This window comes from Metopolophium dirhodum, chromosome 7 (genome assembly GCF_019925205.1).
Source record: "Metopolophium dirhodum isolate CAU chromosome 7, ASM1992520v1, whole genome shotgun sequence".
NCBI lineage: Eukaryota > Metazoa > Arthropoda > Insecta > Hemiptera > Aphididae > Metopolophium > Metopolophium dirhodum.
Genome location: NC_083566.1, coordinates 33,701,732 through 33,717,975, shown reverse-complemented (window position 1 = coordinate 33,717,975; position 16,244 = coordinate 33,701,732). Strand labels below are relative to the sequence as shown.

The following is a 16,244-nucleotide window of genomic DNA, read 5'->3' as shown; positions in this document are numbered from 1 at the left end:
AGCGACACCCCACTTGCCCACCTTTTTTTTGAAGTTCCTTCGTCACTACTTTTTCCTTGGTTGATAAACTTATAGAGTAATTATCATGAATATGACGCCAGGGATTTTTCATTTCTTTTACTATTTTGTTTTTAAAACAAAATTAATAATGCATATTGCATATAATATCATTGTATAAGAAAAGTGATTCTGAGCGGAGACGGTTTGTTAGTCTGAATATTTTATATCGTTATTATTTATTATATCCTGTAAGTCGAATTAATATTTTAATATTATCATTTTTTATTTGTTTCTATGGTGATAAATAAAGCGTTAGAAATGAAAATCCTATTTTTAGAGGTTTTTTGTAATTTGTCAGTGGTTTTTCCCGTGGAATTAAATAACTATTGAGAAAATCGAAAAATGAACTCTCTGAAGTACCATCTTGATCCAAATTTCTGAAAGATAAACTACTAGGTACCTATATGTGGACATCGAAGCACTCCTTTTGGTAGACATTTTATATACAGGATAAAAAAAAAAAATTAAATAAACACCATTGTAAAACCAATAGCTTCCTCGCTCCGCTCAGAATCTAAAAATGTGTACATGTTTTGTATATTTTTAAATTACTTTAACGAGTATGTTTTGTACTTGAGTTGAATCTTGTATTAAATTGTCATACTTTTTGACTAAGCTAAACAAATAGATACTTATATACAACTATGAAAAAAAAACCTAAAAAAATTGTATAGTAAATAGCAAATGTCAAGTTACTGTGGCAAACTATTTTTGAATTATTAATCGTAAAATGTATATAGAACATTTTATTGAATTTTTAAATATTAATTATACACATTAAATATTTAAGATTGTTTAATTTTTTAAATAGTTAAAAATGTGTTACTTTTAGATTCTGAGTGGAGCGAAAGAATGTATTGGTTTTACAATGATGTGTTTTTTTTTTTTTAGTTTTCCTGTCCGTCCACCTTGCTATACAGTAGTTGTTGAGTATGTCATTGAAATGGATTAGTTATATTTGAATTCAATTATAAAACATTGGATACGAAGAATGCTTCTGAGCAGAGACGGTGCGTTAACCAGGGGGTTTATATAACCTAGTTTTTTTTTACCGAGGTTATAAATATCCTAGGTTTGTTTTAGCTCTGGTAAAAATATACTAGGTTAATTTTACCAGCAGTAAAGTTATCCTAGAATGATTTTACCCCCCGAAGTAAAAACGTTTAAAGATATTAGAAACCTGAGACACCGGCGCTTTTAAAAACTATTGAGAATTTTAAATTACCAGTGATTTATTTTTTTATTCGGCATTATAAAAATAGTACTATACAGTATGTTAAATTCATTTTTATTGAAAAAATTACATTTGAAAATGTTATTGTTTGTATGAATTATAATAAATGTGGGATTATTTGTATTATCTATTATCATCAGATTTGCTATTATTATATTTATATTTACTATCGGTGCTATAATTTATTGTTTTGTATTAAGTTGTTACTATTGTTGTGTCACAATAACACAGTCCATTCAGTAGTGAGTAAACAGTGAACTGTGATCGTGATTGCACCGAGTAGGTTAAGTTGTTACAGTCATAGACCTATAAACTAATGGACAGCGGATTCCACTCCGCCCTGCCATCAATGCACGGGAATCATATAAGAGAAAGAAAGAAAAAAGAACGAAGAGAGAAAGAACATAAAGGGGGTAATCATACGTTTATGGAAACTAATACTGTATTTCCCCCCACGTTCTCTTTTCTCTTTTATTCTATATCGTACGCCTGACATCTCTCTCTATGCGCTGTCCATTAGTTTATACAGTTTTATTATAGGTCTATGGTTACAGTAATACAGAATTCTTTAATACTTGACATTGTTGTGTTCGTTAATGTTTGTTAGTCACCCTCAACCAACTTGGAGTTATACAACACTGTATTAACTTCTACATAAATATACCTACTCTAAAAGTTTTAAGTACCAACAATGTAATGTTTTAATTAACAAAAAATATTTTTAAATTACAACATTATTATAGATTCTTGCGTTTAATATGTAGTTTGGTCCAAATTGAACTTAAAATAACTAGAAGTTATATAATTTTTTTTACACAATGCGTTACCTTGGCACCCGGTACTTTTGACGTGGTTTTTTGGGCACTGGGTTGGTTACAAAATTATTTTTTGTGGTTACAAATCGTTACATAATAAATAACATAATACCAAACAGTTTTCAAGTCAAAATTTGAATTATTTAATGTTTGTAATGCTGGTGTAATGTTACCCTGGCAACCGATTTTTCAGGGCACCGGTTTGGTTACTGTTGTAGTTGTCAACACTGAAATTATTATTATTATAATTATTACTACAACCACTAACTGTAAGGATATGTCGCCTTGACATTATTATTCATATTATTAATAAAGATGCACTACTCACATAAAATATGGCACTGTGGACAAGATAGGTTATTTTTATGGTTACAAATTGTTGCATAATAAATAACATAATACTAGACAGATTTAAAGCAAAAATTTTAATTATTTAATGCTTAAGGTTCTGGGGTAACGTTACTTTGGCCAACGGAACTGTGAACGAGGTTTTTCAGGGCACCGGTTTGGTTACAAATTTTTATATTTTGTGGTTACAAATATTTACATAATAAATAATTTAATACCAAACAGTTTTCAAGTCAAAATTTGAATTATTTAATGTTCGGATTGCTGGTGTAATGTTACACTGGCACCCGATTTTTCAGCGCAACGGTTTGGGTACAACATTTTTTTTATGGTTGCAAATTCTTCCATAGTAAATAACATAATACCAAACAATTTTCAGGTCCACATTTTGACCTTGGGGTGCCAGGGTATACCTGTGATATTAGTTTTTTTTGAGAGGTAGGTAGGTATGTATTTATAAAATTATTTGATAAAATAAATTGTTATTGAAAATTGAAATGAGATTTCCAATGTCGTCAACATTTGAACTTGAATCACCTAAAATCATAATAAATTTATAAAAATCGGATCTAGTTACACCTTAGGGCATCCAAAATGAGAAATTCACAGTATTTTTAAAGATAATCAGGGAAAAGAATACAATTAATGATCGTTAATTTCTACACAAACCAATTTTTGACAACATTTTTTTGGTTTTCTTTCAAAATGAATATTTGTAGACTTACATTTTCCACCAAATATTTATATTGGTTTTTTCTAGGCATGATGTATTAATTTCAAAATATTTTGTTTTTTGTCTCAACCGTGCAATAATTGTTTCGGTTTGGTAAAGCGGAAATGTGGGAGGTGTATAGGTCAACGATTAGAAATAATTGTTTAATTAAATGATGAATTAATAAAAATTAATTTTTAACACCAAAAAACTTATATAATTTGATATTAAATAAAACATGGCTTAATCTAAAATGCATTTAGTCATATTTTGCGCATCTTCCTAATCAATATTGAACATATCAATATATAGGTGAAAATACATACCAACGCATATTGTATTGTTATGTAAGATAGTCAAATATTGTGACAAGTAGGTATTAATATAGTAATCAACAATAAGTCGTTCAGATTAGGCAAAAAGAAAATATTATTAAAAATGTTAATTATACTAAATTGTACGTAATACAAGTAATAATATACAAAAAATTATACATTTTTTTTCTCAGTTACAAAATAAATAATATTACAGTATACCTATATGATAAAATATAGACACCAACCTAATTGTCACCACAAATACAAATTATAACCAAAGATATTCAAATGTTATACAATTTATCCACCTTATCAATTATTCTCTAATATTACAATATATATTTTAATTTACATACAATATTAATAAACCAAAAACTACGATATATTATCTTATTTTCAACACATCGTGGTTAGAGAAAAAAAAATAGTTTACAATAAATTATAGAAATTCACCAAGTTATTAATAAATTATAATGAATTTGCAAAATTCAACCAATACCATCCGTTTCCATATTCAAGAAATGACAAAGTTTTATTAAGAAAAAAGAAAAAACGTAATATATAAATATGAGAAATTTTTCTTATATGACTGAGCAAAATATTTGTTCAGTATAATATTTTAACACAAGTCAAGTAAAAAATAGTTTGCAAATATACAAAACAAAAAAAAAAAAAAGGAAAAAAAGATTATGATTCGTTAATTATTTTTATGATTTTTATATATTTTTTTTTTTAATAAAACATAATAATAGCTTATTTTAAAAATAATTTAATAAAGTTTTTATCAAGGAGTATCTATTTAATCTGATGTCTTTAGGATTAAAATGTAAAAAAGGTGTATAATATTATGTTTGAGCAAAATTATTAAGTACACACGGCTCCCTGATAATTTCGAGGTGATTTGACTACCACCCACAGTATTTATCACAGCATTTTGGTATAAAAATATAACCGGACATCAAGTAATTCCCAAGATTACTTGTCCTTGTGTTGCTTGGACCGAGGATTCCGGTCGGTTTGGGTACCATTATTTCTGGGTACAATACTGACACTGCCGTCGGGCTGCTCACGCAACGTATGAGTGTACGGAGAGTAGGGATTTCCATCAGGATCTCTTAAACTCTAAACAAACAAATAATTGTAATTAAAATTTATGTCTATATTAACAATTTTATCCTTCTATAAATATGTTTATCAAACATGCAACTCACTCCAAAAATATGGTTATAAAGTAGATCATATTTGGTTTTCACTCTCATTCGCTCGGTCATTAGATATTCACGTTCTTGTAACAGATTGAACTTTCGGTCTTTCATTTGTTTCACCTCGTCGGCCAAGCTGAGGATTTGGTCCAGCTTGCGTTTCCGGCAATTTTGAGCAGCAACCTAAAAAAATAAAATATTTTTAAGAAAATGTGTCTCCAAAACGACAAGTGTACCCATATTAAAATAATATATAATAATTAATGTTAATAATTATACGGCACAAACAGACCTTGTTTTTTCCACGACGCCTAATGTCTCTGATTAATGTCAGTTGACTTTCGGATAGGTCGTATTTGGACAGCCTCTCGTTAAATTCGTCCATGGGCAGATTGATTATGTCATCTACGGTGATGGGAATATTCAGATTTCTGGCCCTCTTCTCGTCTCTTGTCAGCTGTTCATCCTCACTCCTTTTACTGCTGCTTTTGAGCTTGTTACGCGGTATCCTGGGACCTTCGACAGGCAGTGCATACGTATGGTTGAGGGCTACTTGGTTTTCGGGCGTCATCACACGTGAACAACCTTATTAAGATTTAGACCAAAATCGATAGTAAGTAATATTATGCAGTATGATAAACAACGATATATCGTTGAAATATAAAGATCAAACCGATAGGTATACAGAAGTAATTTAACATTTTTACAATAGTATTATTTTTAATAACCTCCTTTATATTGACTAAAATAATTTAATGTCGAATTTTATATTCTGGAGCAATGCAATATATTATGCATAAATTAGTATGGGCAATAATAACACATTCAAATTGCGTACCGGCCATATTGTGTCTGTTGAACTGTGAAGAACTGGGCAATGGGATGCCTTCTCTGACAGACATATCGTACGGCAGATTCAAGGAATCGGGCACGAGACCCATGTGATTTGACCTAGCCGTTTCAGTGGTGTTCGGGGTCCCTAAAAATGTACAGGTAACAAAATAAAATCACGAGATAAAAAATTATTTAACCGTTGCATTTGTACTCATTTCAACATTGTTATTTAAATAATTATTATTTTATAATATTTACCTGATACGGGATCTGTTAGGCGTCTCCCGTACAACTGGTATTTCTTTTGCGGAGCAGCTGAATGACCACGACTTCCGGAATACAGGTAATTGTCCAACCACCTCATTTTTCTGAAGCCAAACAATAATAATTGTAATAATATTCACTAATCAAGTACAATTTCACATACAATAAATATATATATATATATTATATATTATTTACAGAAATGTTGCGTACTTGCGTCTATATAACATAATGTATTACCTACCTATGTTAATATACAGCTAGTATGTTATATTGTTAGATAAGTATATATAGCGCGAAAGTTATAGCACTTTAATATATTGATACACTATTCATCGATTACTCTACGTTTTTCCCCACGTTTAAGGTTTTAATTAGTATGGTTTTTTTTCCTTAGAATCGACGCTTGAAATGTGATGTAGTTCAAATTTCCTACGAACGTTAGAGTCCTATGTGTTCGTCAAATAAGTTTGAAGAAAAAACTGTTAGAATATCTGAAAATATAATACTATACCTAGTACCTATAACGGGTAACCGGTACCTAGTAACCTACAGTGAGCTCTAACAAACTATCAGTAAGGACATAAACATAAACGTATTTAAGGGAGGCACAATGATCTATGTTCATACATTTTATATTTTATACCACCGGCAAAAGAGTTTGAAATACCCTATTTCAGGTAATTGTTCTCCTCCAATCAACTGTTATCGAACTAGTTTTATTAAACCTAAGCTTTAATTCCTAAACATTCCTAAAATTTAATTTTTATAGTTACTACATGATTAACTCTATACTTAGTATCTATTAGGTAGTTGATTTTTTTATCAAAGTGTTAAAATATTGATTTTAAAATTAAAGTAATTAAGTAAAAGGGTTTGAATTATAAGTCAAAAATAAATTTTCAACATCTTATCTCAAGTAATTACATAACATTACTACCAATATTACTTGAGTAAAAACTATATTGTAATAAGTGTTAGTTGCATAGTTAGTTACACTTTTTGTTACACTCTGTATAATATATAGGTATTATAAAATACAATAAAATGACGAATGTATCAAATCATCGTCATTTGTAACAAGATAACCTGATGGCAGGACATACCCATATTCTTGAAGGGATTGCGACGGATATCCGTCGTTGTGTCCGCTATCCGAGTTGGTTTCCATCCATTCCGTGTCCGACGATAGTGAAGGCACGCGTTCCGAGCCCATCGAACTGACGGCGCTGTCCGAGTCTCCGCCGCCCGCATTACCATTTTGTACCATGGTCGCGGTGTTCATCGTGTTGTTGTTGCACGGCACTGAGCTGCTGGCGGTTTCCATCATCCGAACCGGGTACATGCCACCTATACATGGGACAAGGAGGAAACCCCAAAAATTACATACTGAATTTATTTACTGGATTTTTGCATTCTTACCGTCAGCACCCATCGCCGGATCCATGAGCTGCAAGTCGTCATCGTTCAATATTGACGACAAAAGTCCGTCCGATGAAGGGGCCATTTCGTTATTGTGATTCTATATGTACGAAAAATGGAAGATAATAATATACTACATTATAAACGAATATTACCGTCTAGATCCACGACCACTAAGCTGTTAAAGCTGCATTGTATCTATTTAATTTATTTTACTATATTATATCAATGACGTACCTATTTGTGAGTGGGATAGATAAATAGACTTTGTCTTTAGGTTAGGTTGTGTCTTACTTATTAATAATGTATTAGATTTGTTTTTTTTTCTGAGCACAATGATAAATTTATTTTTTTTTAATGTGTGTACCTTTAAAAGTGTCATCACTGCAGGGTGGCTTATTTTATTAAGTATTCATGTAATTTATTTTATTTTATCTAATACTCTTATTGTACCTATTACGAACAGATTGTGTATATATATCAATAAAGAAAAAGAGTGTGTATCTGAAAAATTATATTTAAAGCAAAAAAAAATGCTTCAATTTTCAATATTGTCGATGGTTTCTGCTTTTTTGGTAGAAAATTTGATCCGGTTTGGATTTTGTGGGGTCAAAATTAAAAGAATATTTCAAAAATTATATCTAACTAATATAAAATAGCAAAACCTAACTTTGACTAATGATCGGAGGCTTTGACGGTAACGCGTATGTCGTATACCCAATCCAAATAGTACGCTTTGTGAACGATTCATAGCGATCATTACCTGATAGGGAAACATCATTTCGTGTTGATGTGGTTCCGTCTTGAACGCAGCCGGCTGTTCGGATGAGCTGCCGGGCAAGTGAAGCGATGTGGCGACGGCAGAGCTGAGATTGCAATTGGTTGACACACCTGCAGCATAACAAAAACAGACGTCGTATATTATTTATATTTTTATTAAACAACTATAGCTGATCCCGCTGGCACTTCGTTGCCCGTTAAATGTACCAATTCTATATGACTCAAACTTTGTTCAATTCGTTATTTAATATTTGGTGTATGGTGTTAAAAATGTATCTTAACTTTTCTGTTGCCCGGAATAAAAATTCTGATTCGCAGCCGTATATTATCAGGTAGGCAATCTATCTGCGGTAGATCGCGGACCCCGTGGTGTTTGTACGTAAGTGTATGATTTAACTCTAAAGTATCAAAATTGTACCAAGTTTGTCATTTTTACTTAATTCCACCTACGGAGGATTAATATAATCAATTAATACAAAAGCCTAACGCAACCGTACTAAAATCCGATGAATAAAAAAAAAACAAATTTAACACTTTTTAAATTAGCCCATCTTCTTCCCATAGGTCTAATCCACACACAAACATTCATTTTTATCTATACTAATATATAAAATGATAGCGTTTGTTTGTATGTTCGGGATAAACTCCGAAACTACTGAACCGATTTCGAAAATTCTTTCACAAAGCCACATTCTTTGTGAGTGTCATAGGCTAATTTAAAAAGGGAAGTGATCACCCCCGGTAGGTGCTCAAACAGGAATTTTGAGATTTACGATAGAAATTTTTGTTTTTTAATGGTTGCTATGGGTTATATATATAGATAAAAATAATTGTATATATGTTGTAATTTTTGGCCATGTCACCAGGTGTGCACTTAAGAGGCCATAACTCCGGAACCACTTATCCCACAGCGTACAAACTTCACAGGAACCATCTTCATATTAATTTTAATATGTCCTGGAATTTTTATCGAAATCGGTTTGGTGGATCTTGTGTTATAAAATTTATTCATAATGTACACTTATTTTTATATATATAGATATTAAGGTTTGCTGTGTAATTGTCTAACAAATTAATAAAGAAATACTTAACAATAAATTTAAAAGTTCAACTACTTCAGTTTGTAATAATAAAAATAAAATACGGACTATTGGACTGTATGTTGAACGCAGGGGCGGACTTACCATTTTTCCGCCCCTAAGCATTACAACACTAGCGCCTCGTACATTGGCGTGGTCCCACGGGGTTTGTGCCGCGGCTTTTACTATAATACACAAGAGCGATCATGAGAAAAAAGGAAAACGTTACGATGAGTTCGCGCAATTTTTTCGTCCTGTGAAATAATTGTACTGATATAAAATAAAATATTTAACCATAAGGTTATTATATGCTCCACCTATGAAAATTACGAAGTCATCAAACAAAACTTTACAATCAGTAAAAATTTGTAAAAATCATGGTCTATAAAATCTGTTTGTCTGGGTATAATTTTTTTCACATTTTAATATATTTTTTGTTGTAATACAACTATTCTACACGACGGATTACCAGGGGAGGGGGCGAACTCAATATCATATGATAACACAACAAACATAGAAATATTATTTTAAATTTCTACACACACAGTATTCAACAGTTTGCAGCGATAACGCAGTGAAATTTGTTTTCGTAATGTGCTAGCGAGTATTTAGTACCTATCTATTTATATAGATAATATTGAAACATAACAAGGTTGGGAGTGATATTGAGGTATAGGGTAAAACGTATGATTATAAGTGGATAACTTACCGATCGACGAAGAGTGGTGATGATAGTGTGATAGGGACGACGATGAGGACGACGTGGTCGCGTGGCCTCCGCCCATGTCAATGGACGTCGATGGTGGCGGAGGTGGCAGCGGCGGAGGCGCGCACAGGCTTACGTTCTGCAACAGCACGTTTCCCGTGTTGTTGTGGTTGTTGTGTTGGTGATGGTGGTGATTGTGTTGATGGTGATGTGGATGGTGATACATGCCGGGCCCGGGCGGGTAACTGGGCACGCTGGACGGATGCTGACCATAGTGGGACTGATGGTGATGCTGTCCTTCGACAGGAAACGCCAGCATTGGACTGCACGTAGCCAACTCCTGCCAGCCTCGTTGGTCCATTCCACTGTTGCCAGTTCTCGTGTAGCCCATCCTGCCCTGAAGCGATAAAGTTTCGTAATTAATTACTAAATAGCTCATACGTTATCATATAATTTATTATTATGTAATATCTGTACCTAGGTAATTAAAAATATTTTAAAACAAAATATACAAAACTTTTTTTAAATAATAGAAAGTTTCATGTATTTGATCAATAATAATTTATTTTTTAGTTGAAAACTATCGTATGACTATGTAAGTACTATGTGTGGAATATATATTCTAAGGTATTCAAAACTTATGTTTAGAAACCAAAAATTAATAGAGCCGGGACCAACATGGAAATCGTCATTCACCTGAAAAGGGATACTCTTAGTATTTTGAATGTTAGTGAATTGCGCTGAGTTGTAGTTAAATTGCAAACCAATCAGTAGAAGGCTTTTCTAACCTTACGGTTAACACCCTTTTATTTATTTGTGATAGGTATATAAAATACAATGTGTTATCTATGTGTATATGTCTCCCCCCTCTCCGAAATCTTTATAAGCTCAAACGTTGCATTATTACTACTATTAGTAGATGCCATATAAAACTTGATTACGGTTGACATGATTCAACAGGTTTATGAGGAATTTGAATATCATTTAGGTATTTGCCGTGCAAATAAAAGGGTTTAGTGGAGTGGGTCACGTGCACGCATTGAACATTTCTAAACATAGAAATGAAAATGTAATGTAATTTATAATTTATAAAGCTTATCGTAACTTGTAATTTCACAAATGTTTACAATAAATATATTTATATATGATTTTTGAAATCAAATGAAGAATTTTAGAACACCCTGTAACAATAATATTATATATTATATTCATTTACTCTACTCATACGGCAATACCCATTTTATGTACTAATAATATTGTACTGACAGATATTTTATAACTATTAGAATTGTACAATTTCTGCTTCGACTACTATGGTCATTAGCGTATAATTATAAACATAAATACATTACATTTATAATGGAGAACAGAGAATAGAGAAAAAAAAGATATTATAAAAGCAGTTTTAAATTAGTTATTTTTATATTTTGTACATAGCAAATGTTGGTTAAAGTAGCTTGAGTAATTTAGTTGTTTTAAATAATTCAATAGTGTCGGTTTCAATTTGGACCTAGGCTTGCTCCAATTTGGTGACTTATATTGAGATCCTCTCTTTGTTTTACGTACATTCTACATTCTTCAAAGATACTTTTAGAATTGTAATGACCATAATGATCACATGTTTTTTTAAACATGTATTTATCGTTTAAATAACGTAAATTTTAACAAGTCAAATTTAATGAGGCCAATATCAAATTTTCATTTTTGGTTATTTATCATTTGATGATAATAATTTTGATTCCTAATGTTTGTATTTAATATCAAAATAAAATTTACTTGAGCGAGTATATTAAACTTAAATTGTACCAATCGAGTGTATTTTCTATTCAGGAAATTGTTGTTTTTTGTCTCAAATAGGATGACATTTTTTTTTAATCTATTATACAATAATAATTCAAACAAAAATAATAATTACAATTTATTTTGCGTTTTTGTACGTAACAGAACAAAAATGTTGTATTGTTTAAATATATGTTACACGTAGATGGCAAACCCGTTACACGATACAATATAACTATATTGGGCATTGGCAATAATTAAACTTTCACGTTTTCGTATGATTGATATTAACTTAGGTTATAAAACAAAAGAAATCAATAGTCATTATACTTATATATTATGTTATCATATTATCATAACTCATAAGTAACACACAATATGATGAATTTCTAAATTATCCGAGATTTGAACTCTGAATTATTAAGATAGTATACGCCTATCTATCTATTGTATATAACTGAATAATATTATTATTGGTACATCAGATAATAATTAGCGAACACCCCAATATTATAAGTTCATTATATTATAGTTTATTATATTATTTCATTAAAGAATATAATAATTTATCTTTGTATCTCGAATCATATTATATAATATGACACAATACTATATTATGTTGTAAGAAAACACAGAAATGTAATGTTATTATTTTTACTCATATTTAACGCTTATATTAATGGTAAAATGTATGCCCTTGGAAAATGCTATCTAGGTACAGTCAACTCTAGGGTCCCAACTTTCAGTATCTGAAACCTTTTTTCATTCAATTTCCAGTGTTTCTTTTATCAATCGTATAATTATTTTACCTGCAATCACCATATTATTATTATAGAATTATGAAACTGACCTACACGATCACCTTACGTTTTTTTGTGTAATTAACAACAGTACGACCGTACCACTATTTTTCATAAATGTTAAATGTATGTTATTCTATGTATTCGAACTCCATAATATACCTATCATGTAATTGGATTCATCCCATATTTAAATATAAATACATTTAAATTTAAAATATTATATTTTACGAGGAAATAACATAAGTTAGGTATTGTTTAAGTTTATTGTTAGTTATTAAAAATACTGTTTGCTTATATTTATACAACTGCATTGCAGATATTCATGTTATTGTTTTGAGAAACCCTGAATTGGCCAACTATGAGTACGAGGAAAACAATATGAGCAATAAAAATATTTACTACATTTTGATCGGCTATATTTTTATCGACATAGAAATCCGTTCCTTCCTTATGTGATTAATATAAATTAGTTATCGCACTTGTACCTAGAGCTATTAAATGTTTATAGGTGTAAACTACGAACAGATTAAAAATATCACAAATAATATATTATATACCATATTTTTATTACGTTATAAGTTAATTGTTAAACGGATTTACATTTAGGTACGCTTGGGAGTAACTCATGTTATAGACAATTTTCAGACATCCAATATGGAATGAATATAGACATTAATTTCATAATCACTTTAAGTACATACCTATTATATTATTATAAATTAAAACTTATGATACAGAAATTGACAATTGGTATACCTACATAATTGGTATATACAATTTTATAGACAATGAAAGTTTTTTTATAAAGTTCTCAATCATTTTATCACATAGTAATTTTTAAGATAATATAGGTAACAGACATTTAATATCACACAGGGTGTATCTTATGTCATTGTACGCGGGTTTTTTTAACGTTTGTGAATCGATGACATAGAATTTCGTTAAAACGAAAAAGACGTGTTTCTTTATATTTACAGGACATTTTTTTATAACAATTTCAAAATTTTTAAACACGCAGGTATACCTATAGCAAAATCAACTTTATTTTTTCAAATGTTAACTACTATATTTTTTATGAATTCTGGTAAAGCTTTTTTTTCTGAAAATGTTGATTGTCAAATCATCAATTTTTGTTTGCTAGTTTATTAATTATGGTCCTCTAAAGTTTAGTAAAATATGCATTAATACTTATAATTGAAATAATTGGTATAGGTTTAATTTACAAGAGCTAAATCATTTTTTCTTATAACTAACTCTTATGTATTGTAAAATCATAATGATTCGAAGGGGTTGTTGCGGCGGATGAACCACTCGAATAAACGCGCTCGTCTGCGGGCTTTTGTTCGTCACTCCCTATATATATTTAATATTTTCAAAATATTATATCTGCAGCGAGCAGGTAGCTGCCATACCCCCAAGATATGGCGCGACGACGGTCATCCAAATGACGTATGGACCTGCCACGGCGGTGGCGGGCCACGACAACAATGACGGCGAAATGCACATATTTCATTTCCCTCGATTCCGAAATGCTGATTGCGTGATTATATTATTATTATGAGAAGGAGAGAAAAATATAACACAATAACACTAGGTATGTCACTATAACCGCCGTCCGAATTCAAAACGGTAGGCCTTTTATTATAAGTGCGTGTGTAGAGTATGTGTGTATATATTATTATTATGTATTATTATATAAGAGGACGGAGCCCCCGAGTCCGATGAGGGATGAGACTATATTATATATAAATATATATATATATATATATGTACACGCCTGCACTCGACCCGAAATTCCAAAAATAAAAATATAATAATAAAAACGCACTTCCAGGCTCCATATATATGTGTATATATATATGTTATATTATTATAGTATAGGTATGCTACTATTTTGTGGTAGGTAGTCGCTCGTGTTTATATAATGGAATAATATTATATACATATATATATATATACCTAGTTGTATATTTAATATATTATATATATGCGTAGGTACGTTTCAATACGCGGGATTATTATTTTACCGTCCAGAGGTGAATTTCGTCGTCTCGAGTGGTTATGATAATAATTATCACGCGCGGAGTCAACACATTTGCCAGAGTGCACATTATATATTATATATTATTGTACAAAAGTCTACCTGTTGGCCGCCGTCTGAGCATGTATATTTGAGTAAATATTTATCTTTGCCCGTCCGACTGCGGTCTCTCTACAACTACACAACAGCTCTTCCTGCAGCTACCATGTACGTGTCCTCCGCCTCCGCACGCCGTTAATGTGTGACTGACGTTTTTTGCCTTTCCCTCCCTCATCACCCGGACACTGCAGACGCACACGTATACGTATACAATATTATTATTTATTATTCGTCAGAGTGGACGACGACGCGTCAAGTCGTTTGAATAGAATTCTTAAATAATTTCGTGCCCACTTGACGGGAGCGACCATATACGCGCACACACACGCACACTATAATATGTTCATATATATATATATAAAGTACCTATATGTATACGTCGAGCAATAGATGTACATTTGTAACTAAAAAAAAATAACCTCTATGCGCAGACATTTTTTTTTACTTTAACGTACCTACCTATATTAATATAATATATAACATGCAGTATGTTATCACGTATATATCATCTCTCTCCCCTGCACACAAAGGCGGGTGCAGAGTGACCATCGGGCTATAGCGTAGGCGACGACTCGATTTTCCTCACCCCAGGGGAGAAAGCTCGCCACGGTTATGTCGCGTGAGAGTTTCGCAAATAGCCGGCGGAGCAGCTGTCCGATACGGACTAATACGTCATATTATACTATTATTATTATAATGTGTGTACGTTAGTGGACGCGGTCTAAGAACAATGTGAAACCCGTCGCTCGGCAATTTGTCAAGTCTTACAACGATAATAATAATAATAATAATAATAACAATTTGGTGGCGTCGGTCGTCGCTGCGCATATAGTCTTGCCGCACTCACTCGCGGCACTCGGTAATAATATAATATTTTACACACCGTTTTGGTAAGAAAAAAGTCCTTATTAACAGCGGGAGAGGAGAGGAGAGGAGAAAAACTGCGGTCCCAAAGATCTGTTGGCCGGAGAGCATAATTTGTTTGTTGTATAAATTATGTGTGTGTGTGTGTATTATTTTTCTCCGGAGCCCATTACCTCCGCCGACTGTTGCGCGCGTCATTAGCGCGTTATGGTATATTATCTTAAATAAATCGCGCGCGGCCCGTGTAGGACGCTAATTAAGTTTTCACGTGAGCTCGGATGCTACGGCGGCGGTTAATAGTTTGTGTGAAGTGTGAACAGTCCGTTTTCTCATCGTATGTATTTATAGGTACGCGATGGTGCGGCGGCGAACAGGACACGTATATTATTATATTATTTTATGTATACATATATTATATATATTTATATTTCTCACCCGCGCAGCAATATATATATATATTATAAACCTACTACCGCGTATTCGGTATACGTCCGTCAGTATATGTGCAGGTATATTTGTGAATGTGTGTGCGTAAGTGAGCGTGTATGTTTTGCTATGGTATATACGAGGGGCATCGCGAGCGCGAGAGTTTGTTGATTGATGTCTGCCTCTCGACGACGGACCAAGGTCGATCGTAATTTTTCGACGACCTTAGGTAAATAATGGCGCATTAACATTTTTAAGGACGCGTATACACACACATCGTCGTCGTAGTCATTTCCCTCTATATTTAAGAGCTGGTAGGTAGGTAGGTAGGTAGGTAGGTAGGTAGGTACCGAAATTCTTTAAAATATAAGCTCACTATACTCCGCAGGGGAAAAATCGCAATTAAATCCTTTTTACGCGTAAAGTGTGTCATCGTGTTAATACGTCATGTTATTTTTT

General features: G+C 32.0%; 1 protein-coding gene across 2 annotated transcripts in view; it reads right to left on the bottom strand.

The window, feature by feature from the left end:
* Positions 1-3,318: 3,318 nt before the first annotated feature.
* LOC132949757 (segmentation protein cap'n'collar-like) overlaps positions 3,319-16,244 on the bottom strand; it is a 110,670-nt gene continuing 97,744 nt past the window's right edge. For both annotated transcript variants that reach the window (XM_061020815.1, XM_061020814.1), the window contains exons 7-15: positions 9,777-10,170; positions 7,972-8,099; positions 7,209-7,308; positions 6,893-7,136; positions 5,781-5,890; positions 5,527-5,667; positions 4,981-5,273; positions 4,698-4,871; positions 3,319-4,608 (exon numbers count right to left, since the gene is read on the bottom strand). In XM_061020815.1, coding sequence (XP_060876798.1) covers positions 4,462-4,608; positions 4,698-4,871; positions 4,981-5,273; positions 5,527-5,667; positions 5,781-5,890; positions 6,893-7,136; positions 7,209-7,308; positions 7,972-8,099; positions 9,777-10,170 — 1,731 coding nt within the window. In that variant the 3' untranslated portion in view covers positions 3,319-4,461. The remainder of the gene's footprint in view (positions 4,609-4,697; positions 4,872-4,980; positions 5,274-5,526; positions 5,668-5,780; positions 5,891-6,892; positions 7,137-7,208; positions 7,309-7,971; positions 8,100-9,776; positions 10,171-16,244) is intronic.